Source organism: Hippopotamus amphibius, chromosome X, assembly GCF_030028045.1.
Source record: "Hippopotamus amphibius kiboko isolate mHipAmp2 chromosome X, mHipAmp2.hap2, whole genome shotgun sequence".
NCBI classification, from domain to species: Eukaryota; Metazoa; Chordata; class Mammalia; order Artiodactyla; family Hippopotamidae; genus Hippopotamus; species Hippopotamus amphibius.
The window spans coordinates 4,700,788-4,727,634 of NC_080203.1; the positions used below are offsets into that span (position 1 = coordinate 4,700,788).

Sequence of the window (26,847 nt, forward strand, 5' to 3'; positions counted from 1 at the left end):
ATATCATTCAGATCCTTGTAACTCCTTTTTCTGGGAGAAAAGAGCTTTCAGTCTATTCTTCCTGCAAACACTATTGCCTGCCTACACCAGAAGGGTCTTCTTAAAGAACAGTTCTGATGTGCAATGTCCGTGTTCAAAACTCTTCTGTACCTTCCCCTTTGCCTATAAGATCAAGTGCAAGTTCTTGGCTAGGCATTCAAGGCCCAGCATTAGCCTGTTCAGCCTCCCACTCCAGCTTTGTCTCCCACAAACTCCTCCTTGCTCTCTATCAAGCACCATGCATTTCTGATTTCAACACCTTGGCTGGCTCTCTGCTTGGAATGCCCATCGCTGAACCCCTGCCTGTAAGACCCATCTGTGGCTTCAGGTTTCAAGTCCATATGAAGGGCAGGCTGCTCCTGCCTACACACAGCTTCCAGGACTGCCCGGCCAGAGGGACGCCCATCTTTCTGGGAACTCCAGGGCAATCATGACTCCCTAACTTGCGCTAGTAATTTCTGAGGGTAATCCCCTTTCCTGTCTTGAAACACTGGTGAGAGCCAACACTGTGTTTGAGGCCTTGCTGTATATGCATCCATCACCAAGTCCAGCGCCTGGCATAGACAAGCACATGGGAAATACTCAGAGAATCACAACGTGGTAATAAGGCCCTGCCTTTTGCAAGTCTCTGGAGTTTCCAAAGGTCCTTGCAGTCATCCAGTGGATGAGGTTTATAAGGAAGATGGCAAAGTGTGATTAACCTCAACTCTTAAGAGAAAGCTGCCCTGAGTGGGTCATCTGATGAGGAAGCTGTAACCGTCTGCCTCTTTTGGTGCCTGGATTCAGTCACTCATTCAGCAAATACAATTTACCAGTCATTGGGCACTGCATTCAACCCAGGGGAATACAGATAAATCAGACAAACCTCCACCTCCTGGAGCTCCAGTGTCAGTCAGAAAAAAGACACGCATATAAGACACTTCAAGTCCAAGGCTGGCTACAGTAGGTGCAGAATCACCTCTCTCTGCAGTAAATAGTCTGGTGCTGGACAAAAAGGCAGATTTCTCTTTCTAGTAGGCTCAGGAATGCTCTGCGTTTGCCTGTTCCCTGCTCTGCAGCATTTTTTTCCTGGGGCAAAAGTGGCTACATAACTCACAGGGCCCAGCGAAAAATAAAAATGCAGGGCCACTTGTTCAAAAATTATTAAGAATTTCAAGATAGTGACTGCAAAGCATTAAACAAAGCATGGGGCACCTCTGTGTGCAGGGCCATGTCAAGCTGCACAGGCCACATGCCCATGAGGCTGGTCCTGCCACACAGCTGGGAAGCAAATACACAGGAGGCCTGAACGTGTCCTGCAGTCTTTTCGTCTCTCTTGCACAGAGACTGAAGGGAGCCAGGCCCCTGTGAACTCAGTGGCACTAAGACACACACAGCTGCACACAGGCTGGTAACAAATATTTGCTGAGTGCCTACTGTGTGCCCCAAACTCATCTTAAGTTTCAGAGAGATGGTGAAAAACCAGACAGACACGTTGTTTGGTTTGGTTTGGTTTTCTTTTTTGTCACTGAGCTTACTCCAGTGGGGGAAAGCTACCATAAGCAACCTCACAAAGAAATGCCCAAGAAAATCATCAGTTAGTGAGCAGTGTTGTGAAGGTGACAAAGCAGAGTGATGAGATAGTGGTGGGGTGATGGAGAGGGTGTATTAGATTAACATGGTACAGCAAAGCCTCTCCAAGGAGCCGTCCCCAAGGGCTGGGGCTGGGATGCACACAGCCTGTTCTAGAGCAAGAGGTGGAGATGTTGCTAGTCTTTGGCATCAGCTTGACAGGCAAATCTCTACGATCCCTTCCCCTCTGAAGTGAATCATGAGGGTCTAAGCGAGAAAGATGAAGTCCAAGGATGCTTGAGACTTGAGATGTCCCCCTCAAATGGGGCCACTGACCCTGACACCACACCCCCAACCCTAGTGTGTTCTCACTTCTTCTGACATCACCAGGAGCCAAGTATCCAGAAAGATATGGGCAGCCAATCTTGGAAAGGGGGTTTCCAAGGTCCCTCCACCCCAGGTGGTACCTCTTACACCCAGGCCCCTGGGCTGAACTGGGAGCCACATTGTGTCAATGTTTCCTTTGGGTTCAGAGAAAATCCTCCCCTGAATGCCTTGACCTGGTCCTCTGTTGGCAGGTCCCACCCCCCCCCCCCACTCCCAAACACCTGGGAAAATGGCCTGTGTAGTAACTCAGATCAGAGCTTCCTAGGGAGACTCCCAGATCTCTTTTTTCCCCTGTGCCAAGGAAGGTGCTAAGTTACCCAGCTTCCTTTGGATGCCAAGGGATGTGCTCTGAAGGACTGGAAGGTGTGGCGGGAGTGTGGGGGAAATATCAGAGCCCAGGGGACTTGGGAAAGTGATGAGGTGCAACAGGTGGTAGGGGGCAGCCAAGGGCTGGGAGCCACAGTTTGACCCCGCTGCGCACCAGCAGGCTGGAGGGTGTCGCAGCCCCCCATCTTGCCCCTGCCAGGCCCAGTTCGCAGCCTCTCTCCCAGCCGCAGCGGCGGGTCGGCGCTTTCCCAGCCTGGGGCCCGCGCACCGCAGACACGCCTCCTCCTCCCTCCCCCACGTCCCCCGCCCCTGGCTGTCTGGCAGCACTGCAGTGGTGGCGGTAGGGGGCGGGGGGGCCTTGGCGACAGGGCTCCTTCTTCCTCTCCCTCCTCCTCCCCCCGCCCGCCGGAGCCTACCCCTCCCTCTGCCGCAGCCGCGAACGAGTCGTCGGAGATTTCCATCGGGGTTTAGAGGGCGGGGCCAGGATGGGGGGCGCGGGGCGGGGCGAGTGGGAGGAGTGAAAGTTGGAGCCCAACAAAACCCTCCAAGCTGCGCTCGGTGCGGCCAGACCGTGCGCAGCGACCCCGCACGAGTGGTCGCGCCGGTCTCCGCCACGATGTTGATCAAAGTTCTCCTGATCCTCCTGGGCACGTTCGTAATCTTTCCGTCGAGGTGAGTCTGCAGCCCGGGACCCAGGAGCCCCCGAGCCCAGCTCCCTCTCCCCGGGAGTGAGGCCGGCTCCTGAGACCCCCGCACTCCGTGTTCCTCGAGCCCTGCGCCCACCCTGGCTCAGGCCCTCGCACGTTCTAGCTGGTCCCGCGTCCCCTCGACGCGCGCGGCCAGCCTCTGCCCCGCTCCCCCTAGGACGGGCGCCCCAGGCCCGGAGGGGACGCCCGGGAAGGAAGATGGGATGCCTGTCACCCGGCCGCTCCCGTCCTCGTCCCCCTACGCCTCGGGACTCCCCCTCCAAAGCACCGCCGCGGCCCGGGAGTGAGCACTTCCCTCCCTCTCAGCCTTTGGTGGGAAGAGGCGAGCGGCCCGCGGGGTGCCCGACGAGGGCAGGCTCGCGCTTCTGGGGACTGGGGGAACTTGGGAAAGGTGGCGCCCAGAAAGCCGTGTGGGCAGGTGGAGGAAAGGAGCTTTAAATGTTTGAGTGTGGCTACTCTGTCCTCTCGTTCAAAAAAAATTTTTTTGTTTTGTTTTGTTTTCTGAGCACTTAGTGAGTACTAGGCACTGTGCCAGACAACTCTGACTTTACTTGCTTCCTTCCCGCCGCTCCTCTTGGTGCCAGTCCCAGGCAGGAGCCCTGGTTCAGTCTAAGAGTTCCCACCCCAGCTGTCCACCCCATCCCCCTCTGCCGCCAGCTTCCTCTTCCTGCCTTATCCCCCCAGACACCCTGCTGGGTCTTGAGCAGACTGGGGCCAGAGGCCAGGAATGGTAATCTCTTAGGTCTGTGGTTTGGGTCCTGCATTTCAGCCCCTCCCCGCTTTTCCAAAGACTAGTAGCAGGTTTCCCCTGAGCAGCCAGCTTCCCTCACACCTTCTTCTGGCCCTGGGACTTTGCCAGGAAGGTGGTCCCCTGCATTTCTGGCTTTTGACGGTGGAAGATGATCGCTTCATATTTTTGAGATGATTTCCCATTAGGTGCAAACTGTCACAAGTTCCTAAGCTATCTGATCTTTCCAGCATTCTCAAAGCCTCCATGTCACTGGGCTTGTCTTGCTTTTCTGTTTTGGGGAGGGGGAGAGGGGAGATGCCTTTTCTCCCCACCCCAGAATCCTTTAGCTCCTCAAGGGTGGGGGGGGCTGTGTGGCTCCCTGCTGGCTCATTGGTGCAATGGGGGAGAGGAGAGGGTGCTGGCCTCATCAGGGGGCTTGGTAAATATTTCTGAATGCGTGCTAGGACTTTCCAGTCATCCACATCCCTCCAGATGTGAATTGGACTAGTTGGGGGAGCTGACATGGTGACTGGTTAGGGCAAAAGAAGGGTCTGGGGGTGCAGAAGGTGGGAGGGGGAACAGAGAGGAAAACAGCAGGGAAGAGAGGCTGTTGTGATGGAAACTACCCTTCCAGCCAGGGGGAGTGGCTGCAGTAACTGACGTTCAAGACACTGTCAACATGGCAACCTGTGATGTCATTAAAGAGCTGGGGAGCTAGCAGTGGGGCAGCTGGTAAGAGCCACCTTGAACCACATCGCTCTGGCTCAGCTTAAAATCACTTGTATGACTTTGGGCACAGCCCCTTCCCCCATCTGGGCCTCAGTTTATCCATCTGTAAGATGAAAAAGAGGACTGATTTGGAAAAAAACAATCCAGTGGCCCTTCTCATGTTCCCTTCCCTCTCCCCAGCCAGTTGACTGAACATCCTCCATGGGGGAGGGGTTGCAGAAATTCAGCTCCATCTTGGATCATCACATCTAGAGGGATGTGGATGCCTGAAAAGCCCCCATGGAAAGATCCCCCTAGTCCAGTGCATGAGTGTTTTCACTTTTTTATTATTTCTAGCCTTGAAAGTGGGCTTAATGGCTAGCAGAGGAAAGGTATACATTGTCAGCAGCTCCTTAACCCCAAAGATCCCAGTTTGAGGGTGTTTTTTTGTTCGTTTGAAATTTTTTACTGGCAAAAGCAATTTGTGGAAGACAGCAACCTCAAGACCCTCTGATCTCATTTTCATAGCAGACGTAGGCTGGGAGCAGAGAGGCTTTGGTGGTCTTCAGGCCTTTGCTTGTTTGTTTGTTTGCCTCTTGAACCTCGGGGTTCTTATTGTTGGCTTTGGACTTCTGGAGGGGTCACCGCAGGCTCTTGGGTGGTCTTGGCTAACAGTGCTAGTCCTGATCATGCCTTGCTCCCAGTCAAGTGACTCATTTTGCAGGGTCTCAGTCCCCTAGTTCTCCCTCCTCCCCTCCCACAGTGGCTGGCATGATCTATTCAGAGGACTGGGGGAAAAGCTTCAGGGAAAGAGGACATATCTGGATATGATATTTGGAAATGGAAACTGCTTTTCCCAAGCCCAGTTCTTCCCTTGCCCACATGGGAATTAGCCACTTCAGGCATGAGAAATGGCATCGACTTGGCACATCTGTATGCCAGTTAAGCAATTCTAAGAGCTTGAAATACTGCAGGAAAACACATTTTGTTGCTCAAGTTGGCAGTCCCTTGGTCTGCAGTACAGAGGCCATACCCACGGCTCCTGCCCTGTTAACCCTTTATTTGAGGAAGCAAGTTGTCTGATTGCTTTAGTAAAAAATAAAATCATTTTGGAAGTGTAACAGAAATATAAAAGTGTAGAAATCAGGAGTGGATTTTTACAGAGTAAACATGCGCAGGTAACCAGCACCTAGACCAGGAAATAGAACATTGCCAGTTCCTTCCCCCACCCCCCACAAGCTTCACCACATGCCCCCTCCAAGTACAGCCTCCTCCCCAAAGGAAAACACTCTCCTGCCTTCCAGCATCACAGAGTAATTTTGATGATGGCTTTTTAAAAAGCTTTTAATTATAAATTTTTTTCAAAGACGTATAAAGTACAAGGAGCAGTAGAGTGAATCTCCATGTACCCATCACCAGCCTCATTAATTATCAACTCATAGCCAGTCTTATTTTCTCTGTATCCCACCCACTCTCCATTTCCAGCTTAAATTCTTTTAAAGCAAATCTCAGACATCATATCATTTCATATGTAATTATTTTAGTATGTATTTCTAATCATAAGGACTTCAAAAACATAATAAAATACCACTATCACACCAAAAACTTTTAGAATAATTTCTTCATGCTGAAGAAACTAACCAGTAAGTTTCTTGTGTTTGTTTGTTTTTTTTAATGGTTTGCCTTTTAAAATCAGGATTCAAATAAGGTCCATATATTTGCAGATTTTTATTAGTATTTTAATTTTTCAAAATATTTTCTATTGAATTAGAACATATATATATATGCAGAAAAGTGCTCAAATCATAAGTGCACGGCTGATGAGTTGTCAGAAAATGATCACACTGATATCAAGACACCCACATCAGGGACTAGAATATGACCAGAACCTCAGAAGCCCCCTGGTGCCCCCTTCCTCACTGCCTCCCAGCAAAGGTAGCATGACCCCGATATCTAACACCATCGGTAAGCTTCATACATTGGCAGATGACATCTTCTAAGTTTTTTAAAAAAATTTAATTCTTTGTATTATTTTTTGGCTATGGTGCATGGCTGTGGCACTCAGGTTGAACTCCTGTTGGCCATTTATTTCCTGAACGACAGTCTCTGTCTTTTCTCAGTGCTCAGAGCTTCCCCCACCCGTGGCCCCCAACTCCAGTACAGTGGAGTATCACAAAAGCAAAGAAATGCAGAATTTTCCCACAGTGTTCTACCCCTCTCTGGGACAGAGTGCTCTGGCTTTCCTGAGCATTCCTCACCAGGGCTGGCCCTCTGCCTGCCCATTTGCTCCCAGGTGACACTGGTCAGGCAGACTGGAGACCAAGGCTAGGAATGGCAGCTGATTGGCCAGAGCTCATAGACCTAACCCTCTTGATTCTACATTGAAAAATTCTTTTAAAATCTCAAAATTGCTTTTGTTATCGATTAAAAAAAAATAAAGTATGTCCGTAAAAGAAAGATAGCATGGGAAGTTCCCAGAGAGCAGCAAGCTTTAGAAGAAATTAACAAGAATAATCTGTTACTGGCTCTTCATTTACTGTTACCAGTCACTCTTTAAGTATGCCCTGGGTTGCAGACATATTTTGGTTTACTTCTGTCCTAAGAGGCACCAGCTGGGGCCCCCACAGAATGGAGGACAGAGCTTCACTTGTTTCTTTTTATGTTCTAGGATTGAAGGACCTCATGTGGAATCAGAGAAGGGAGCCTCTGCCAGAGATGATGATGTCTATGGCCCCAAGCCCCAGGCTCCTGAAGAGGAACTCCCCTCTGAAGAAATAAAGCCCACTGCTGTTGACACCCATGACAGACTTCGCAAAATGCCAACAGCCACTGAAATCCTGGATGGCATCTTGAATAACTATGACTACAAACTGCGCCCTGGCATTGGTGGTGAGTAGCAGAAGATAGTTGTCTCCCACCCTAGAGGAGAGGAGGGTTGAGGGCCTCAGTGTGGAGAGGGGGCCTGGGGTGTAGGTGATGGTGCCCTGCATGTGGGCAGAAACAGCTGTTGCTGACCTGTCAAGTAAGAGGTGTCAACTCTAGTCTCAGCAATGCCATTGACCTTGGTCTAGACTTTTCCCTTCTCTCACCCTCAGTTTTTCCAACTATAAAATGAGATGAGTGGACTAAGTGATTGACCTTTGAGGTATGTCCAACTCTTAACAATCTATGAATTGGGTCTTGCCGTGAAAGAATAAGGGAAGAGTGGTATCAGATGTTGACACATTGGAGTCCAGCCCTTACCCCCTTTATTCCCCACTGACCGCACCCTCCCCTGCCCCATGCTTCTGTTTGACACTTACCTCGGCCACTTCTGCTTACTTTACAGAGAGGCCCACTGTGGTCACTGTCGAGCTCTCTGTCAACACCCTGGGGCCTATCTCTATCCTGGACATGGTGAGTACTGAGTTTATATTATAGTATCTTCTAGCCTAGGGACAGGACCCATGAGGTGTTTCACGTACTTGTTTTTTCAGTGTGTCTGTAATAAGAGTTTTGTGGGGGTGGGGTGGGGTGGCGGGAGAGATTTTAACCAACATGGACTTGAGAAGGAGGCTGAAAGGGACAAGTCCCTTGCTTCATGAAGAGGACCTTCGGAATCCTGTGACTATATCTTCCTGTCTTTCATTCGAAATAAAAATAATAAAGCAACTTTAAACAACACGGTGGCATGGCTCTTTTCTTCTGATTTTTATGGACTTCAGCCTGTAGTTACCAACTCTTGCTCTAGGACTGTTTCTCTAATTTTGCCCTAGTTCCTTGTCTCCTTTTCTGTTGCTATCATCCTAGTATCACTACTGTCCCCTGTTAGCCTCCATTATCTCCCACTTGATATATAGAAAACGCAAGGTCTCTGCCTAACCCAATCCACCTACTAACCCGGCCTCCTGAGTGATGTGCCTGCTGCATCCTGACCCTGCTTAAAGCATGAAGTTCAACCCCACACTCTAGTAGTCAGGGCTCTTCATGGCTAGAGCCAACCCAGGGCTCTACTTTTATTTTGTTTCACCCCTTTAGAGACCCCATGCACTAGTCACACTGGCATATGGGTGTTCCCAGGCTATATTGTACTTCTGAGCCTTTGTTCAAGCTATTTCCAGGCTGGGATGGCATTGCTCCAACTTTCTACCTTATCCTTCAAAATCTAGCTCAAATGGCGTCTCTTTCATGGCAACTTCCCTGACCTCTACATCTATTCATTGCTCCCTTTTTACTCATACCACACTCCTTTCTTTGGCTCTCAGACCTTTCTAACTTACATCACAGTCGTTTACCTCAACTTCTCTACATCATTGTATTTTAATTATGTATTCTCTCTGCCTTGCTCTCTCAACTATGGTTTCCTTGATGTCAAGGACCCAGTATATGTTAGCTGAGCAAATAAATTATAAAAGATGTTCTGCAAATGCTACTTTCATCGGTGGAGCCTGATAATGAGGAAAGCTGTGGTAACCAACTCCCATCGCAGCCATAGCCTTGAGCTGGCCCAGGTCAGACACAGTTTTAGCATACACACTGGTACCCAACAAACACCATGTGAGTGGGTGAGCTCAGAGTCTAGGCTCTGAGATGGTAATTGCAAATAGATCCTCAAAGGTAAGTAAACATTCATGGAAGATCAAGGTGTTTACATAGGCTGAGTGGAAAAGTGGGGTTTCCCACTGCAATGCTTTGTTTGGCTGCCTGGTTCTTGAGGCACAATGTACTTATGTATGGCTATGCAAAAAAATTACCCCAAAACACAGTGTCTTTAAATGACAAATAGTCATTAGGTCACAGCTCCTGTGGGTTGCGTATCTAGGCACAACTTACCTGGGTCTTCTGTTTCAGGGTCTCACAAGGCTGCAGTTAATTTGTCAGTTGGGGCTGGGGTCTCATCTGAAGACTTGACTAAGAGAAGATCAACTTCCAAGTTCTCACATGGTTCTTGGCAGGGTTCAGTTCTTCTCTGGCTGCCATCTGTAGGCCTTCCGTAGTCCTTGCCACATGGGCCTCCACTGGGCAGCTCACAGTGTGGCAGGTGGCTTCCCTCAGGGTGAGTAAGAGCAGGAGAAAAAGTGCTCAAGATGGGGGCCACAGACTTTTGGGAAATAACAAGGAAGAAGAGAAACTTGAGAGGAGGGAGATCTTTTTGAGTTTCTGTGGATGTTTTAAAGTTTTCTTCTCCTCTTTCCTTGATGTCAGATTTACTCTTTTGCTGTTATCAATGTGCTTACTACTAGTTGAGTATGAATTTGGCAATCAGTTTGATTAATATTGTTGAGAAACTAAGAAATGCTGGCTCTGAGCCAGAGGTTGAGGTCTTTTGATCCACCATCATGGCCACTGTTTACTCTTAATAGGAAAGGGACCTTTCAGATCATTGGTGGGGAGATGGAGAAAGTGGCCCGAAAAGCAGTAGAAAATCTGTGGCTACAGTCTCCTTGCAGCAGCCCACTCACAGCAGCCAAATGCCCTAGCCCTCTTTGCTCTGTGCCTACTAATGTCGGCAGCATCGCTCTCGCCAAAAGTGCTGATACCTGACAAGCCTGAGGGATACAGTTTCATAACCCAGCAGTCACCGAACCTGGCAGGCAACACAGAGCTGGTCCAAAGAGGAGCCAACAACTTGATTTTCTTTGGCTGGTAACATGGTGCTGTAGCCTGGGCCAAGTGCCTTTAGACGATTCCAAACATTCATGTGGTATTACACCTCTCGGAGAAGTCTGGCCTTCTACGTTCCTAATAGTTCTTTAAAGCTGTGGGAGGTCCCAGTCCTGGTACAGCCTACTTTTCTCTGGTGATACTATAGAGTCCGGTGCTTGGTGAGGGGGACATCCAACATCCTTCAGTCAATCAGAGGTTGTGCAGAACACAGAATTTGTCCTCAGGGAGAGAAAACAAGCTCCCTTGTCAAACTGGAGAAAAATTGAACCGTCAGTTATCAGTTGATGTATATTGAAGTTACAATTGGAATCTTGTTAAATAGAAATTAAATGCTCATTTGAAACACTCTAACATAGAGCAGGAGCAAGGCATGGATTGTAGAGGGGAAGATTCCTCTGGCTACCCAGAAGTTCTGTAGGTCAATTTGGAACTGCCAGCCACTTACGACTGCAGAGCCACCCTGCAGGCCACTTGTGAAGGCTGGTGTGGCTGGGCAGGGCAGGGCAGGGGCTCCCATGTGAATGGTAGCCAGGCTGCCAGCTTTTTTCTATGTGATTCTCTGGACTCCTCCAGGGAACGTTCTCAGTCTGGGGGGCTGGCTCTCTGCAATTTTGCAGCAGCTCTCACCACCTTTTGGTCTGAGCAGCAAAGGCAAGCAGGGACTGTATTGACCTCATCCCCACCCCGAGGGTTCTACAGGCCTCTTGTGGGTTTCTGGTTGGTGCTCGTTGTTCGATGCAGAATAACTCAGGGGAAAGGACTACGGGTCCTTCAGAGGAAAATTGGACCTTGATCCCAAAGGGATTCTTGAAACAAGTGAACTAAGCACTGGAGAAGAAGATGGGTGGAGCTTGTCCCAGGGCAAGGCTATGGTAATGGAGCTCTGAGCATCAGAACCGGTATGCTTCCATTAACTATTTGTTTGACTTCCAACAGGCTCTTTTCTCTCTGAGCCTCAGTGTCGCTACCTCTAAAAAAGGAGATTGACCTAGCCCTCAAGGTTCTACCTTGGCCTAGTTCTGATACTTGCTGTTCCAGCTGCTTTCAGTTCTATTACAGTCTGTTTTTTTCTCCCTTAAGTACCAGTGGTGCACATTTCTAGCTTTTCATGCTTCTTACTATTAAACATTCTTTTTGGTGTTTAATAATTCATGGGCTATACAATACCTAGAGAGCATATAATCATAGGTTAATTAACATCTGTGCTCCCCAAATAAAAGCTGAAAGGGGCAACTTCACTGTATGCAATCAAAAATGTGTATGTTTGTAAATGTTTAGAATGATTTGCACCTGAAGTCTTTGATTTGCTGTGGAAATAGAGGGGCTGAGAGGGTGTTGTGGGGCTACCAGGGAGCAGTGATGGGATGAGCCCAGCCTGTACAATTAAGCCGCCGTCGCCTATGTGTTTCTGAATTAAATGTATCTTCCCAGATTGTTATTCATTTGGGAATGTTTTTTTTCTTTTGGGAATACCTGGAAATAGAAAACATCCTACACCCAAACTCATGCTGTTTTCCTCTGTGCAAACCTAAATGGGCCCCTATCTACTTGATAGGCCCATCACAGGATGGCATGGGAATGTTCTTTGTCTGCACAGCCCCAAATGTGTGCTTTTCTATCCTTGCCACCAGGAGTACACCATTGACATCACCTTCTACCAGACTTGGTATGATGAACGCCTTCGTTTCAATGGCAGCTTTGAGAGCTTTGTTCTCAATGGCAACTTGGTGAGCCTCTTATGGGTCCCGGACACCTTTTTTAGGAATTCTAAGAGGACCCAAGAGCATTCGATCACCATGCCCAACCAGATGGTCCGCATCCACAAGGATGGCAAGGTGTTGTACACAATCAGGTATGTCAAGCCTCTGGAGTCTTGCTTCTTGCGACTCTTCTTCCCCTCCTTGAATTTTTGCCAGAGAAACATGGGCAGAGATTTCATCCTGAACGATACTTCTAAGGGCCCCTCCAGCTTTCCTAGACTATGAGCTCAATCCCCTCACGTATAGCCACAGACACTAAGGCCTCAAAGTAGAAAGATATTGCTTAAGGCCACATACCAAGTTGTAGCAGAGTTCGGACTGATACCTAGGTACTTGGCTCCAAGTCCAGAACTCCCCCAACTAGAATGTAGCAGGGTGACTGCACCACCTGGACAGTTCCACCCCAAGGGGGCACTGGATGCAAAGACACGTCCACAGTGGTGGAATCGTCCAGGCGGCGCGGCAGCACGGCAGCTGGAAAGGTATGTAAGACCAAGCTGGATACTTGAATGCTGGGCAGGGGAAGGTTGCATACGGGTGATATGGGGGCAGGGAGGTGGTAAAGAGTGAGAGAGTATTGGCAGGTCCTTGAAGCTGGGATGGGCAAGATACAAAAGCCCATCTATGTTGGTCCATACATTTCTCTGATGATGGAGACCAGAGTAACCAGATATTTCCAAGCTGTTCTTCCTCTCTTTTTGTCTCTCCTTTGAGCTCTTTGTCTCAACTCCCACCGTTGCCACTCACTGGTGGTGGTCCCCAGGCCCAAGTTGGGTGGAGACATAAGTGTTCAGTGTCAGCCTAATGAGGCTCCTTTCTCCCTTCCAGGATGACCATTGATGCTGGATGCTCACTCCACATGGTCAAATTTCCAATGGATTCTCACTCTTGCCCTCTGTCTTTCTCTAGCTGTGAGTACCTTCTTAGGTTTCTGGGGCCCCAGAGTCACCATGCTGGGCCCATTCTTTTTCTCATCCTTTCCCTTTACATTTTTCTGCCTCTGCTTTTTCCCCTAAGATGGTGCCAGAGTTGCCCAGGGCCTCCCAATCCATCCTCATCTCCTTTCCTGCTGACAATACTGTGTTGCTTAACCTGGGCTTCAGGCTGGGTTCCTCCCTCTCCTTTCCGCCCCATCTCAAATCAGCCACCCACCTCTGAAGTGTATCTCAAGTATGTCTGCTCTCCATCTCCACTGTCACTGCTGCCTTGGTTTAGGTCTTTGTCATCTTCCACTTGGACTTTGCAACATCTTCACTTTGAAGCTTAACATGTCCAACACTAAATACTTGGTCTCCTCCCAACCTCTACCTCCAAAACAGATGTGTTGCTTCTGTGTTCCCATCTGTCTCATTGAAAGGCAACATCACCCACCCAGTTGTCCAAGCCAAGAACTTTGATGCTTCTTTCTCCTTACCTCCTACATCTATTCAGTCAACACATCCTGTTGGTGTTCCCGCCCAAATCTCTATTGATCCTGTCTGTTTCTCTGCATTCTCACTGCCACAGCTTTAACTCTTGCCTTCATTCATTTTATTGTGCCTGGGGTTACTGCACTGGCCTCCCATGACTGGTCTCTGTGTCAACAGGCCATCCTCATATAAGAACTAGAGTGACCTAGCTGAAGCATCCTCTACACTAGGTCACTTCTTAGTTTCAAATCCTTCCTGAACTCTCATGGATCAATTCCAAATTGCTTCGAATAGCCCTCAAAGCCCTTCATGAACTGGCCCTGCTATCCACTCCTACATACCTCATCCATCCGCTGTGAGCTAGCCATCCTGAGCTTTTGACATTTCCATAATACGTCAGGCATTTTCACCTTTCTGTGCATAGAACACCCTCCTCACCCCTTTGGCCTCGTCTATACAGAGGATGTTTATACTGGACTTTTAAGACTTATTGGGAATGTCACCTACTTTATGGAATCTTTTCTGGGTGTGTCCCCAACCGATCTTTCCCTCTTTTGTTTCCACACTCTCCCACGGGCAGAGGTTTCTCAGAGGAATTCCAACAATAGCAGATGTGTACTTACTGCCTTACTCAATAAAATGTGAATGCTTGAGGGCAGGGCTCCTGCCTTGCTTGTCTCTGTATGTCCAGCACAGGTCATGGTACTGAGGAATGCTCAGTAAATGCACTTATTGGATGAACTTCAGCAATGAGGTAAGAGAGGTAAGGTCCCACAGCTGGTGAGGCCAGAGTCAGGACTCCAAGGCATTGCTCAGACACGGTGCTGGTGGAGACCTCTGCTGGGGTTCCCAGTCTTACATGACTCTCCTTCCCACATTGCCTTACAGTTTCCTATCCTGAGGGTGAGATCATCTACAAGTGGGATAATTTCACGCTTGAGATCAATGAGAGTAATGCCTGGAAGCTCTTCCAGTTTGACTTTACAGGAGTGAGCAACACGACTGAAACTATCACAACTCTAGCTGGTAAGTGTGCCTTTGAGCCAGGGCTAGGCCAAGGCCCAGGAGGGTGGGAGGGATGACTGGGGGTAGCCATCCATTCATCCAAGTGCTTTGTAATCATCCCATGAAAATATTGTCCAACATGGCTCCTGTTTTGTAAATGCTAAGCACTTACAACTGTTTGCAGAGGAAACTGAGACTTTGTAACTACATCTCAGTCTCATCTGCAAAGAAGTAAGTGCTTTGCTAAGCCCCCGGAAAGGGTAGGTAAGTAGATACAGTTTCATTGCTGTCAGAATTTGCAACTAGCTTTGTCATGCAGACCCTTCAGTGTCCAGGTCTTTGTTATGACTGACCTACTTGGATGATTTTGGGAAATGGAGGTCATGTGAATTCTCCATACTCAGAAGCAATCCGAGTGGTTCTAGTTGAGTGGGGCGCACAGTCTGCCCTAATTGAAGGTGGAGGCTTGAGTTCTGTCCTCAGCTAGGTGAGGGCTGGGATAATATGGAGGAGATCTCAGCAGCTACAATGGCTGCCGTATCAACATTTATTTTAAAGGAGCAGCTCTGATACACACAGATTCCTGTCAAAGACTTCATGGTGGATTCAACGTGGACATAGTGATCACTGGTTTTCTGACCTTGTCCCTAACAAGGACTGAAGGTGAGGGCCCTGGGTCTCTTAAACTTTACATCCCAATTAGGTGTGAGTGTCTTTGCTTGTGTTCCTAGGTGATCTGAATGAGGAGCCAAGGGACCTCCCTATGGTTCTTCCCAGAGCAGCCCTGGAAACCCTCTTCACACATACTGACCAAGTCAGGGCAGTGGTGGCACTGCCCTCATCGTTTCCAGATTGCGGATGGAACAAGTCACCCAACCAGCCATTTGCCATGGGAGGCATCTTGCTTTACTTCCATGCGGCTAGGCAGAAAATCTGCTTTTGCTTTACTCGTTGAGTTGGTCACTGGGTGAGGGAGAGCTCATGCTCATCTGGCTAGAGCTTTGCTTGCACAATACTAGGCAGGGGCAGAGGGCTGCTTTACAAACGCTTTCCTTTTTCTTGGGGGCTCTGGGTAAACAATTTTACTGCCTTTGCCTTGGGACCCTTGCTCTTCTGCCAGCTAACCATTGGCATGCCTCTTGCCTTTCTGCACCTCAGTTTCCCCAGACAGGTTGGGGACTCATCATCAAAAGCGGCAGAGGAGACAAGGCCCAGGGGCTTTCAAGTCACTAGTGGTTCCGTTTAGTAGATGGTTGTGCATTGTTTCAAAATGGTGCCCTAGTGACTACAAAGCCCCAGAGCCAGCATCATCACCAAAGCAATGACAATAGGTAAGCACCAGTCCTCCTTGGGAGAGAAGAGGGTTCTTGGGAGAAAGGAGAAGGGCTTCTTTCTCTTCTGCTAGAGGTGAGTTGATCTTGAGTCATGGTTTCTTCAGTATCCCAGTTATCTTTGGGACTTGTCCTATACTCTTTCAGTTGGTCCCTGAGCAGTTCTCTCCATCTGGAGCAGACTTATGTACTGAGCCCCTAAGGGTTCAGAATGCAGTGGTAGCTTGCCACACTGGCCACATTGGGCCTTCAACCAGAGAACCTCTGCTTCAGGAGGCTTTCAGAGAGCCTAGCCTTGCCCCCAATGAGTGAGTCATCTTTCACTGTTGGCTGTTGAGCCTTTGATAGAATTTTACCCATGATTAGGATTTTGCTTTCTTGCAAGGGAGTTTCTTCCTTCTCTAGACAACTCTGTTCATCAGAAAAATCTCCTTGTTCATCTGAAATTGAAGTCTCTGGAACTTCCACCCATTAGACTTCGTTCTTTTTCCCTAGAACTACTGAGCTTACAGTAAATCTAGTCAGTCTTCCACAGGGTCAAGATCAAAGAGCCAGTATTATGGTTCCAGTCCTGGGTCATATTCTTTTTTTTTATTATTGAGATACAGTTAACAGACAATAAACAGCATATATTTAGAGTGTACAATTTGGTATCCCAATCTCCCAGTTCATCCCCCCCAACCCTCCCCACTTTCCCCACTTGGTGTCCATGTGTTTGTTCTCTACATCTGTGTCTCTATTTCTGCCTTGCATTTCCTCTTTCATAGTTGTTAGCATTTGCCTTATGTATTGAGGGGCTCCTATATTGGGTGCTCCTATATTTATAATTGTTATCTCCTCTTCTTGGATGGATCCCTTGATCTTTATGTAATGTCCTTTCTTGTCTCTTGTAACATTTTTTATCTTAAAGTCTATTTTATCTGATGTGACTATTGCTACTCCAGCTTTCTTTCGATTTCCATTTGCATGCAATGTCTTTTTCCATCCCCTCACTTTCCGTCTGTATGTGTCCCTAGGTCTGAAGTGGGTCTCTTGTAGACAGCATATATATGGGTCTTGTTTTTGGATCCATTCAGCCAGTCTGTGTCTTTTGGTTGGTGTAAATAGTCCATTTACATTCAAGGTAATTGTTGATATGTATGTTCCTATTACCATTTTCTTAATTGTTTTGTTTTTGTTTTTGTAGGTCCTTTCCTTCTCTTATGTTTCCCGCTTAGAGAAGTTCCTTTAGCATTTGTTGTAAGGCTGGTTTGGTGGTGCTGAATTCTCTTAGCTGTTGCTTATCTGTAAAGCTTTTGATTTCTCCGTCGAATCTGAATGAGATCCTTGCTGGGTAGAGTATTCTTGGTTGTAGGTTCCTTCCCTTTCATCACTTGAAATATATCGTGCCACTCCCTTCTGGCTTGCAGAGTTTCTGCTGAGAAATCAGCTGTTACCCTTATGGGAGTTCCCTTGTATGTTATTTGTCCTTTTTCCCTTGTTGTTTTTAATAACTTTTCTCTGTCTTTAATTTTTGTCAGTTTGACTACTATATGTCTTGGCATGTTTCTCCTTGGGTTTATCCTGCCTGGGACTCTCTGCGCTTCCTGGACTGGGGTAGCTATTTCCTTTCCCATGTTAGGGAAGTTTTCAACTATAATCTCTTCCAATATTTTCTCGGGTCCTTTCTCTCTCTCTTCTTCTGGGACCCCTATAATGCGAATGTTGGTGTGTTTAACATTGTCCCAGAGGTCTCTTAGGCTGTCTTCAGTTCTTTTCCTTCTTTTTCGTTTATTCTTTTCCACATCAGTGATTTTCACCATTCTGTCTTCCAGGTCACTTATTCGCCCTTCTGCCTCAGTTAATCTGCTCTTGGTTCCTTCTAGTGTATTTTTCATTTCGGTTATTGTGTTGCATATCTCTGTTTGTTTGCTCTTTAATTCTTCTAGGTCTTTGGTAAACATTTTGATCTTTGCATCCAGTCTTTTTTGAAAGTCCTGGATCATCTTCACCATCATTATTCTGAATTCTTTTTCTGGAAGGGTGCCTATCTCCTCTTCATTTAGTTGTTTTTCTGGGGTTTTATCCTGTCTCTTCATCTGGTACAAAGCCCTCTGCTTTTTCATTTTCTGTATCTTTCTGTGACTGTGGTTTTCAGTTCCACAAGATGAAATACTGCTGATACTGCTTGATACTGCTGTCTGCCCTCTTGTAGAGGAAGCTATCCAGGAGGCTCGTGCATGCTTCCTGATGGGAGGGACTCCATATTCTTTTATAGTCTATACAACTGTAGATCTTTTTCCTCCCCCTTGTTCTTCAAAGCTTTGGCTCCACACATCCTTCTAGTCCCAGTCCTCTGGACCCAGTCTTTTTGATTGTGTTCCTCTGACAGTTCAGTGACCAACTGTGGTCTGGCTAAAGTAGATAAGAGCAGAAAGCATCTTTAGCTTTTTTCTCCCTTTGGCTCCTCAGCGCCAGATATCTTTTTTTCCCTCACCCATGCTCCTCCATTCCTCAGAAATAAGAAGGTTTGTGTTAGTATCCTTTACTTGGCCTTAAAAGACAAATTCCCATCTCTTGACAAGTAAAGAAGGCTCTTCTTTGCTGAAATAAATGAATAAAAATAGAAAAAGCCAATAGGATAATAAATCTTGTTGCAACAAGAATACATAAACTCAGCAAAGTTTTGTGGGAAGTGGTTGTAGCTGAGTAGGGCTGTCTTAAATTGCAGTCAAGTCTCCAGAACAAGGGAACTAGGATCTTGGTAAATACATTCTGGCTAGTAGGCAAGTGCGAATGGTCCCCCTGTAGCAGCCCTGGAGGAGGAGTTCTATCGGCAAAGCTACTATTCTGGACACAGGTGTTCAACTGACCCCAGGCTACTTCCTTGCCTTTTCCCAGAAGATTCTGAGAAGTCTTGCCCCTTGAGTCTCAGTGCTGCCAAGGTGAGTAGGAAAGGCTGCTCTTCTCATTCAATCCCAACATAACCAGACTTGCTGGGCAGGTGATCTATTTTCTAAAATAGGAAGACACATGGACATATTAGTGTTCTGGTCTGCTTTACAAAGCTGTTGCCAGGCAGTGGCAAGAGTTGCTGAGCATCTGCTAGGTACCAAGCTGTGCTGTGCATGGATGGCAGGAGCATAGCAACAGGGATCAGATGAGCCCTGCCGTGCAGGGGTTTAAAAGCCCACCTAATTCAAGGCCAGGAAATTCTATGGCATTGCTGAGGTGGAAAGTTGGAGCTTAGCTTCACTAAGGAGGCAGAATTTGAACTATTATAAACCCAACATGATGTTGAGAGCAAAAAGAGATATTCTGGCCTCAGAAAAGCCTCCAAAATCCCCGGAGTCATGGTGAGCATGTAGTCTTTGGGATGAGTATGTCAGAATATAAGGCAACATTAGGGGTACAATAGAAGATGCCAACTGGAGATATAGGTTATCATCGGGTCCTGTAGGAGCCATCACTATCTAGGCTGAGAGCCAACATCAAGGACATGATAGCCAATGAATGCGAAGACCTCAGTCTGCCTTGTGGATGTATATACTCTGCAGATCTGACATCTAGAGGGATGACTGAAATTTTCACTTTCAACTAATTCTATTTTCTTGAAACACTCAATTTGGGCTAGGGTAATAGACTAAGAACAGGCAGTCCAGGGTTTGAATATTGGTATAAATGTATGCATGCTATCTCAGGGAATCTGAGTAGATGGGCTTAGCTTAGAGTAGGGTGTATGTGTAAGATGTCCGTTGGAGCCAGGTTGCAGTGGCCCTTTAGTGTCAGATTAGAGTGTAAACTTGATTCTGTAGCTCTTGTGGAACAAGGAGCTATCAGAGGTTTGGGTAGGCAAGTGATTTCTTTTGGCCATCGATGGAACAGTGCTAACTAAGGCATTTCACCAGTATGTGAATGTATAGGAAGGAGGCTGAGTAGCTTCTGTGCTTCCTCCACCACAGGCCACATGTGGTTCATTTCCTGAGTGTGTATATTGTAAGGGCCAGTAGTGCATGTGTAAGGCAATGATTCTGCAGACTAGGTATGGCACCTCAGTGAATGTGAAGGCCTCAGTCAGCCATCTGGACGTTAGCTGTGTGGTTCTGATATCTAGAGTGCTAACTGATTTACTCCTTTCAGTTGACTATTCTGCCCCCCACCCTGGAAAGACAGATGTGGGATGTGGGACAGTGAACTAAGAAAGAAGTGATTAAGGTTCTAGCCCTAGCTTAGCTCTTAACTGACCATGGGTGAGTCTTCTCTCGGGCTTCTTCTGATCCTCTGTGTGTGGCATTGGATTAATGTGCCTCTGTCCTAGGACCGTGGTGGGTATCCCATGAGCTGAACAATAGGACCCTTAATATGCATGTCCTGCCTGTGGGAGACCCTCGTGGCAGTGCTGTAACAAAGTGGTATTTTTCTTAATGTCTTCCAGGTGATTTCATAGTCCTTACGCTTTTCTTCAATGTGAGCAGGCGCTTTGGCTTTCTGGTCTTTCAAAACTATGTCCCTTCTTCTGTGACCACGATGATCTCCTGGATTTCCTTTTGGATCAAGAGAGACTCTGCTCCAGCCAGGACTTCTTTAGGTAAGTGGGTAAGGTGGGCACACACATGAGGCACAGAACTGACTTTTCAGAGGTCCTTTCCAAAGTGTAATATATAGATCAGTAGCTCCGCCCACCTCCACTCCTGTGCCTTCACAGGAATCACCTCTGTACTCACCATGACCACTTTGGGCACCTTTTCCCGGAAGAATTTCCCACGTGTCTCCTATATCACAGCCTTGGATTTCTATATTGCGATCTGCTTCATCTTCTGCTTCTGTGCTCTGATGGAGTTTGCTGTGCTCAACTTCCTGACCTACACCCGGACGCCACCCCGTGGTCCTCCGAAACTTCGTCATGTATGAGCTGGGTATGGGAGTGGTGGCAAGGCTTTGGAGTTTGGAAGCATGCAAGTGAGGGCACTAGGACTCATGACACGTGGGTGGCCAGCTCACCAGGTGATGGGGGGTAACCTGGCGCTTTGGGGGGAGTTGAGTAAACTTTCTGATGTGGTGGTGGGAATGCTGGGGGGCAGGAAACAGTGTGCCAAGCACAGACTCTCCAGGAAACCCTGAGGCAGCACCTAGGCTTGGTTCATGTTCCCTTTACTTGTTCTGACCTCTTCCCTTTTCCTTGCAGCCTCGTGCCCGTGCCCCAGCCCCTACCCATGTCCGTGTCATCGAGTATCCAGAAGCTTTTGTGTGCAACATTGAGGACTCTGAAGAGGAGGACTCCGAGAAGGAGGAGGAGAGTGAGGAAGAGGAGGGCCCATCTTGCCCAGCCCGGCAGTCCGTCAGGCCAGGCGGCACCCCTCGCCGTGGTGGCTGCTGCAGGTGGTGCGAGAAGTACTGCTGCACAGTCCCCACTTGTGAGGGCAGCACCTGGCAGCAGGGCCGCCTCTTCATCCACGTCTACCGCCTGGATAACTACTCGCGAGTGATTTTCCCAGTCACCTTCTTCTTCTTCAATGTGCTCTACTGGCTTGTTTGCCTTAACCTGTAGGCAGCAGCTGGTACCCTGTGGGGCAGCCTCCCCAGTTCCCCAGGAGGTCCCACAGCCTTTGCCTAGGGAGTTGGGGGAAAGCAGCAGCAGCAGCAGCAGCAACTAGAGAGTGCCTTTCCTTCCCCCTTGCCCAAATAGAAACCGGCAGGGAATTGGTCCTTGCTGGCCCTCTCCCCTACCTGGCCCATTCACTGAATCTCCTTAGCATCCCATTTCAAGTAATATAGCCCCCCTTTCTATTCCTCAAGGGACGTTTTTGATGCTCAGGCTTAAAAACGTAGGCTCTCAGTGACCAGTTCCCTAAGATGGTGTCCATGTGCGAGTGGATTAGCTAATATCTCCTAAAAGGGCTAACAAACACCCACTGCCTTTTCCCAGAAACCCGGTACTGCCTTTGTGGTGCTCCAGGCCCAGCTCTGGCCTCCACCTCAAAGTGCACAAACCAGCTGCTTGCCTGTTCCTGACACCTCCTTAAGATGCTGGGCAGCAGTATGACAGTGGGGAGGGGATCCCCATCCTTAAGTCAGATTATTATATACTTGATTCTGTCTCCCTGCCCTCCCTTCCCCTGCAGATAGATGGACACTGGCATTATCCCTTTCGGAGGAGGGGAGCCAGCAATTGGGGACATTATCCCTCCCTCTGCTGCTGTGACACCTGCCTCTCCCCTCCCTGCTGGCCTTCATGCGTCATCTGCACTGCCAATTCAATGCCTTGCATCCAGTGGGTATCTATCTTCGTGTGTAATAGTAGTAATGATCCCCTGCTTTGTATGCCACCTTCTTCCTCCTCCTTGACCCTCGTGACTCTTTCTGTAACTTCCCCAGTGACTTTCCCAGCCCCGACCCAGGTGCTAGGCCATGGTGACTTCCCAGAGCCAAGAAACGAAGGGAACTCTGCTTGGCAGCAGGCATTACCTGCATTGATTGGTGCCTAGCTAAGGCACAGCATAGGAGTTCTGCCACTCCCTTGGCTCCTGGATCCATGAGTCAGTCCACTCCTATCCCTGGGGCACTCTGACAATCACAATCAATCAATTGAATTCCCTTAAATTTGTACAGCACTTTACCTTTTGCAAAAGCATTTTTGACAAATTATTTCTATTTTGAGCCTCGTAGCCCTGTGATATATTCAGGGCAGGATTCGTATCCCCATTTTGCAGATTAGAACCCTGAGGCACAGATTTCTGTGGGACTGTGGATCTTACTGGAAACTACCCAGGAGCCCACTGTCACTTTCTAGATCACATGACAGGGCTAGGCAGCTCTTTTCACCATGATTTGATTCTATAGCCTCTGCTGGCACCCCAGTGGCAAAGCCCAGAGTGGCAGCCTTTTTTCAGCATTGGCCTGCTCGATTCCTGGGCCTCAGGTGCTCAGACTGCCCCTAAGATCTAACCTCTCCTGGCTCTGGTAACCCAGTGAGGTGAATTTGGACACGCCCCAATGCTTGTATATGCTGAATGAAATCTGTGTCTGTATTTTATTGGGGGGTGGGTACGGTGGGGTTCCATCTGCTTTTTGTCACCATCAAGTGAGAAGGGGAAATATATCAATAAATATATCAGCAAAGCATAGATGGTATGGCTGGTTTCTTGGGCATTCAAGTTTGTTCTCAGTTCAGGTTTTAAATCTTAACTCAGCGACCCAAACCTTTGTCTGTTACTCTCTTCCATCCGTGACTCTCAGACCTACCACGCACGTACCATGTACCCTTCACTAAGTGGAGAACTTAAGGGAAGAGAGTGACCAAGTGGGTGACCCCCTTTTACTGATTCCCTTACTTCCTCCTGTGCCTCTTCTCCCTTTTGCTTTGCCCATCATTCTAGCTTCATCTAGTCAACTAGAAGCTTCCTAAAGACCATCAGACTCAGAATATCCCCCCCCCCACCCAACCACCATTTAAAGATGAGGATGCTGAGGCACAGAGAGGAGTGTCCACTATCACACAACCAGTCAGTAGTGGAGTGGGACCAGACCCCAGAAATCCTAATGCCCTGTCTTGGCTTAGAATAAGCCTGGAGATCTTGGTTGATTACCCTTCAAACTAACTTTCTCAAGGTATATTGGAAGGTGTTGCCCTGGCATCCTTTGACACATGCAAGTCTAAGGAAAGTCAGAACCAGTAATAAGAACCAAGGAGGGGACAAAATGGTATCTGAACAGCTGACAGTTTTGCCAGAAAGTTCTTGAAATGATGCTCATTTTCCCTATAAGAAATCCATGTGCCTTTACTGTGTATTTTCTGATGTCCTAACCCAGAGCACATTACAAATAACAATTGAGAACAAGGAAAATAGTTTCTCACTTTTACTGATATTAGATGCTGGGTGGGGAGGGGTGGCGGGAGGAAGCCTGGCTCCTGAGCAACAGAGACATGCACATCCGTGAGCACTCATATTTAAATGCATTTTGAAACAAATAGTGCAAACCTGATTCCTTAATCACACTATACAGTAAAGCTAAAAAACAAAATTCCTACCATTTGTAAATTTAAAAAGCTCATGTAAACAGCTCTTTAAAAATGAAGAAAATAAAACCATAATTGGGTGCATAATATCAAAAAAATGTAATGAAGAAAAAACTACATACGTTTTAGAATGCATGGGATGCAGCCAACACTGCACTTGGAGAAAAATTTATGATTTAAGCATTTCCATTGCTAAACATAATGGAAGACAAATGAGTTAAGCATTGAAACCTAGAAATTGGAAAAAGGATAAAAGCACATTATACCCTAGAAAAGTTTTGGGGAAATAGGAATTTAAAAATTAATTAGTGGACTTCCCTGGTGGCTCAGTGGTTAAGGATCTTCCAGCCAATGCAGGGGACACAGGTTCGATCCCTGGTCCAGGAAGATCCCACGTGCCACGGAGCAACTAACCCCTGCACCACAACCACTGGAGCCCTCAAGCCACAGCTTGCTGAAGCCCGCACGCCCTAGAGCCCATGATCCGCAACAAGAGAAGCCACCACATACACTGAAAAAATCATTAAGGTGTGGAATTCCCTGGAGGTCCAGTGGTTAGGACTCCACCCTTTCGCTGCCGAGGGCATGGGTTCAATTTCTGGTGGGGCTACTAAGATCCAGCAAGCTGCACAGTGTGGCATAAAATAAAATAAAATAGTATTTAAAAAACAAAAAGAGAAGCCATCACAATGAGAAGCCTGCGCACCACAATGAAGAGTATCCCTCACTGGCCACAACTAGAGAAGGCCCGCACGCAGCAATGAAGACCCAATGCAGTCAAAAAAAATTAATTAGTGTCTGGAGAACTAGTTACTCATTTAAAAATAAACCGGGTCTCTATCTCTCTCTCTGCATCAAAATTACAGATGAATCAAGCATTTTAAAACTTTTAAAGAAAATCATAAGATGATATAGGTGAATATGTTTATATTCTTGGGATGGGAAAGGCCTTTATAAGCAAGCCATAAAGCACCAGAAACTGTAAAGGAAAGTATTGAAAAATTTGTACACATTAAGAAATAATAACTAAAGGAAAAGCCAAAAAATGTATAACAACACACACTATCACTGGTTAGTTTTTCTGGGAAGCAATCTCTGAGACTGAGATTAGCATGCAGGAGGCTGATTGAGGAGTGTTCCTGGGGTCAACACAGCCAGCGTTAGGTCCTCAGCTGTACACACGGGAAGTTTTAGAGTTGGGATGCGTTTTCCAAATTGTCACAAATCAGGGCAAAGGAACTGGGCCTTTATACTCTTGCATTTATGTAAGCATGAACTTGGAAGGGACATGAACTTGGGTGTATCTGGAGAAAGACTCAGTTGAAGACTGTCAGCCTTCAACAATCTCAGCAGTTGGAGAAAGGAGAGCTTCATTGCCGAAGGGGCAGGGATGTGGAAGGTCTTGGTAGCGCCCCACAGTATCCATACAGTTCATCCCTCCCTTTGTTCACGCTCATTTGCCTCAGATAAATAAAATCTGGAGCAACTCACCTACAGGTATGTTGAGCTTCTTTTCCTGGGGAAAACTTACAAGATCAGTGAAACACACTACAGCACCTGCCGCTGGAGCAGGACCTTAACTGATAACCATGTCTGTGTTCCACTACCAATTCTGGATTTCTTCTCACTCTCAGCTAGCATCTCTCCTGATCTAGGTAGCTTACCTGGTCGAGTGACTAAAAGCTTCACCCTTGAAGGATCTGAGATCTGTACACCTTGCTCTTCTCAAGCCGTGGTTGGAGGACTTATTTGTCATTTCCAAGGGGTACCTAAGTGGGTCACCTAGACATCAAACCTATTCTTGCCTGTTCCCACTGTATAGCAGTGCCCTTCTCTCCTCCCAATTATTAGGGTTGATTTCCCCTGTCAGGATGGTGATTTCTGTTCTTTTGGCCAAAAGTGATGGGGTACCAGCTAGGGATTAAAATTTAATGGGACTCAGTGTTGTCCTCTGATGAAGGCATAATCTGGGAGCCAAGAACTCTAAACCTGCAAAACCCAAAATTATGAGGATGGGAAGTAAAAATTCCTCCAGTGGATCTCTGGGAGTGATGAAAAGCAAGACAACTCCTATTCCTACTCATTAGTTCCCAAACCTATATATCCTCTTTTATAATGGTCATTGATTTAGGATGTATAATGCTTCCTGGTGCATAACAACCCATCCTCTCAGGGTATCATCTCCAAACTGACACTTCAATTGTGCCTTCAACACACCATTTCATCATTCTATCTGGCCAGGACCTTCTCAGTGGTGTGGTATGTAATAGAATCCCAGGCATGTGCCCAGTGTTGGACTACTTTGGCCAGAAAGTGGATCTCTGGGTCCATTTCAAGTTATATAAAATCCTGTCTCAGTAGATCAAACATTCTCTGCTCTTGAATAGTGGAACTGTTTGAGGTCCTCCAGGAAAGAAAGGCAAAACCATCTCCATAATGTGTTGATTGTAGTTGGTATGAATCAGTGCCCTATGCAAGTCTGAAGAGGCTCAATGTAGTCAACTTGTCCCCAAGTCACTCGTTGATTTTCTTCAAGAATGGTGATATAGTAGGACTCACCATTGGTCTCTGTTGTGGGCAAGATCGATAGTTAAATTAGCTTTAGTGAGTTGGTGACCATGCTGTTGTGTCTACATAAAACCTCAACCTTGCCATAGTGGTAGCGTTGCCAAATTAAGTAAATGAAAATTCAGGATATCCAGCTAAATTTGAATTTCAGACAAATAACAAATAAATATTAGCATAAGTATGATTTATTTGAGGTGACACTGTCTGTGGGCTGCTCCTAGCCTAGGACTGAGCACTGCAGGGGTACTAGAGTATGAACACCTCTGCCAAACGCAGAGGGACTCCAACAGGCAGTCTTTGCACCAGAGATCCCCTTAAGTCAGTGAGACTATGTCCATCCTGCTCTCCAGTTTGAGGCTTTTCCTCTTCTTTATCACTGCTTCTCCGTCTCCTTTTGGGTGTCAGACCTCATTCCCACGTGACGGTTTCCCAGCTTACTCCTGCTGGGAAGGACTTGCTTTCTTTATTTTTCACAAACATTTTCCCCAACAAATCTCTTGCACTTATAATCCCATCTTGGAATCTGCTTCCCAGACAACTTCAAATGACCCAGTTGATACCATGAATAATATACGAAAGCACACAGTAAGGTGGGGTTCTGGGATCACTCACCACCTGGCTGGCAAGGAGCAACCCATCCTGAGTTTGGGGCACAGATAGTATCTGAAACAATGTGACAGCCC

The 26,847-nt window shown here is 47.3% G+C and overlaps 1 protein-coding gene across 1 annotated transcript; it reads left to right on the top strand.

Moving 5' to 3' along the window:
• The first annotated feature begins 2,916 nt into the window (after positions 1–2,916).
• GABRE (gamma-aminobutyric acid type A receptor subunit epsilon) lies at positions 2,917–22,693 on the top strand. Its single transcript, XM_057719423.1, has 9 exons — positions 2,917–2,976; positions 7,118–7,338; positions 7,778–7,845; positions 11,727–11,947; positions 12,684–12,766; positions 14,153–14,290; positions 20,015–20,167; positions 20,285–20,484; positions 20,765–22,693. Exons 1-9 carry the CDS (start codon positions 2,921–2,923, stop codon positions 21,125–21,127), a joined length of 1,503 nt encoding a protein of 500 aa, XP_057575406.1. The 5' UTR covers positions 2,917–2,920; the 3' UTR covers positions 21,128–22,693.
• The last annotated feature ends 4,154 nt before the right edge of the window (positions 22,694–26,847 follow it).

Bases quoted from the DNA above. Each gene is read 5' to 3' on its own strand.
- GABRE (XM_057719423.1), top strand. From the start codon at position 2,921: ATGTTGATCAAAGTTCTCCTGATCCTCCTGGGCACGTTCGTAATCTTT. The intron at 14,291-20,014 runs GTAAGTGTGCCT...AATGTCTTCCAG, and splicing joins AACTATCACAACTCTAGCTG to GTGATTTCATAGTCCTTACG. The intron at 20,168-20,284 runs GTAAGTGGGTAA...GTGCCTTCACAG, and splicing joins TCCAGCCAGGACTTCTTTAG to GAATCACCTCTGTACTCACC.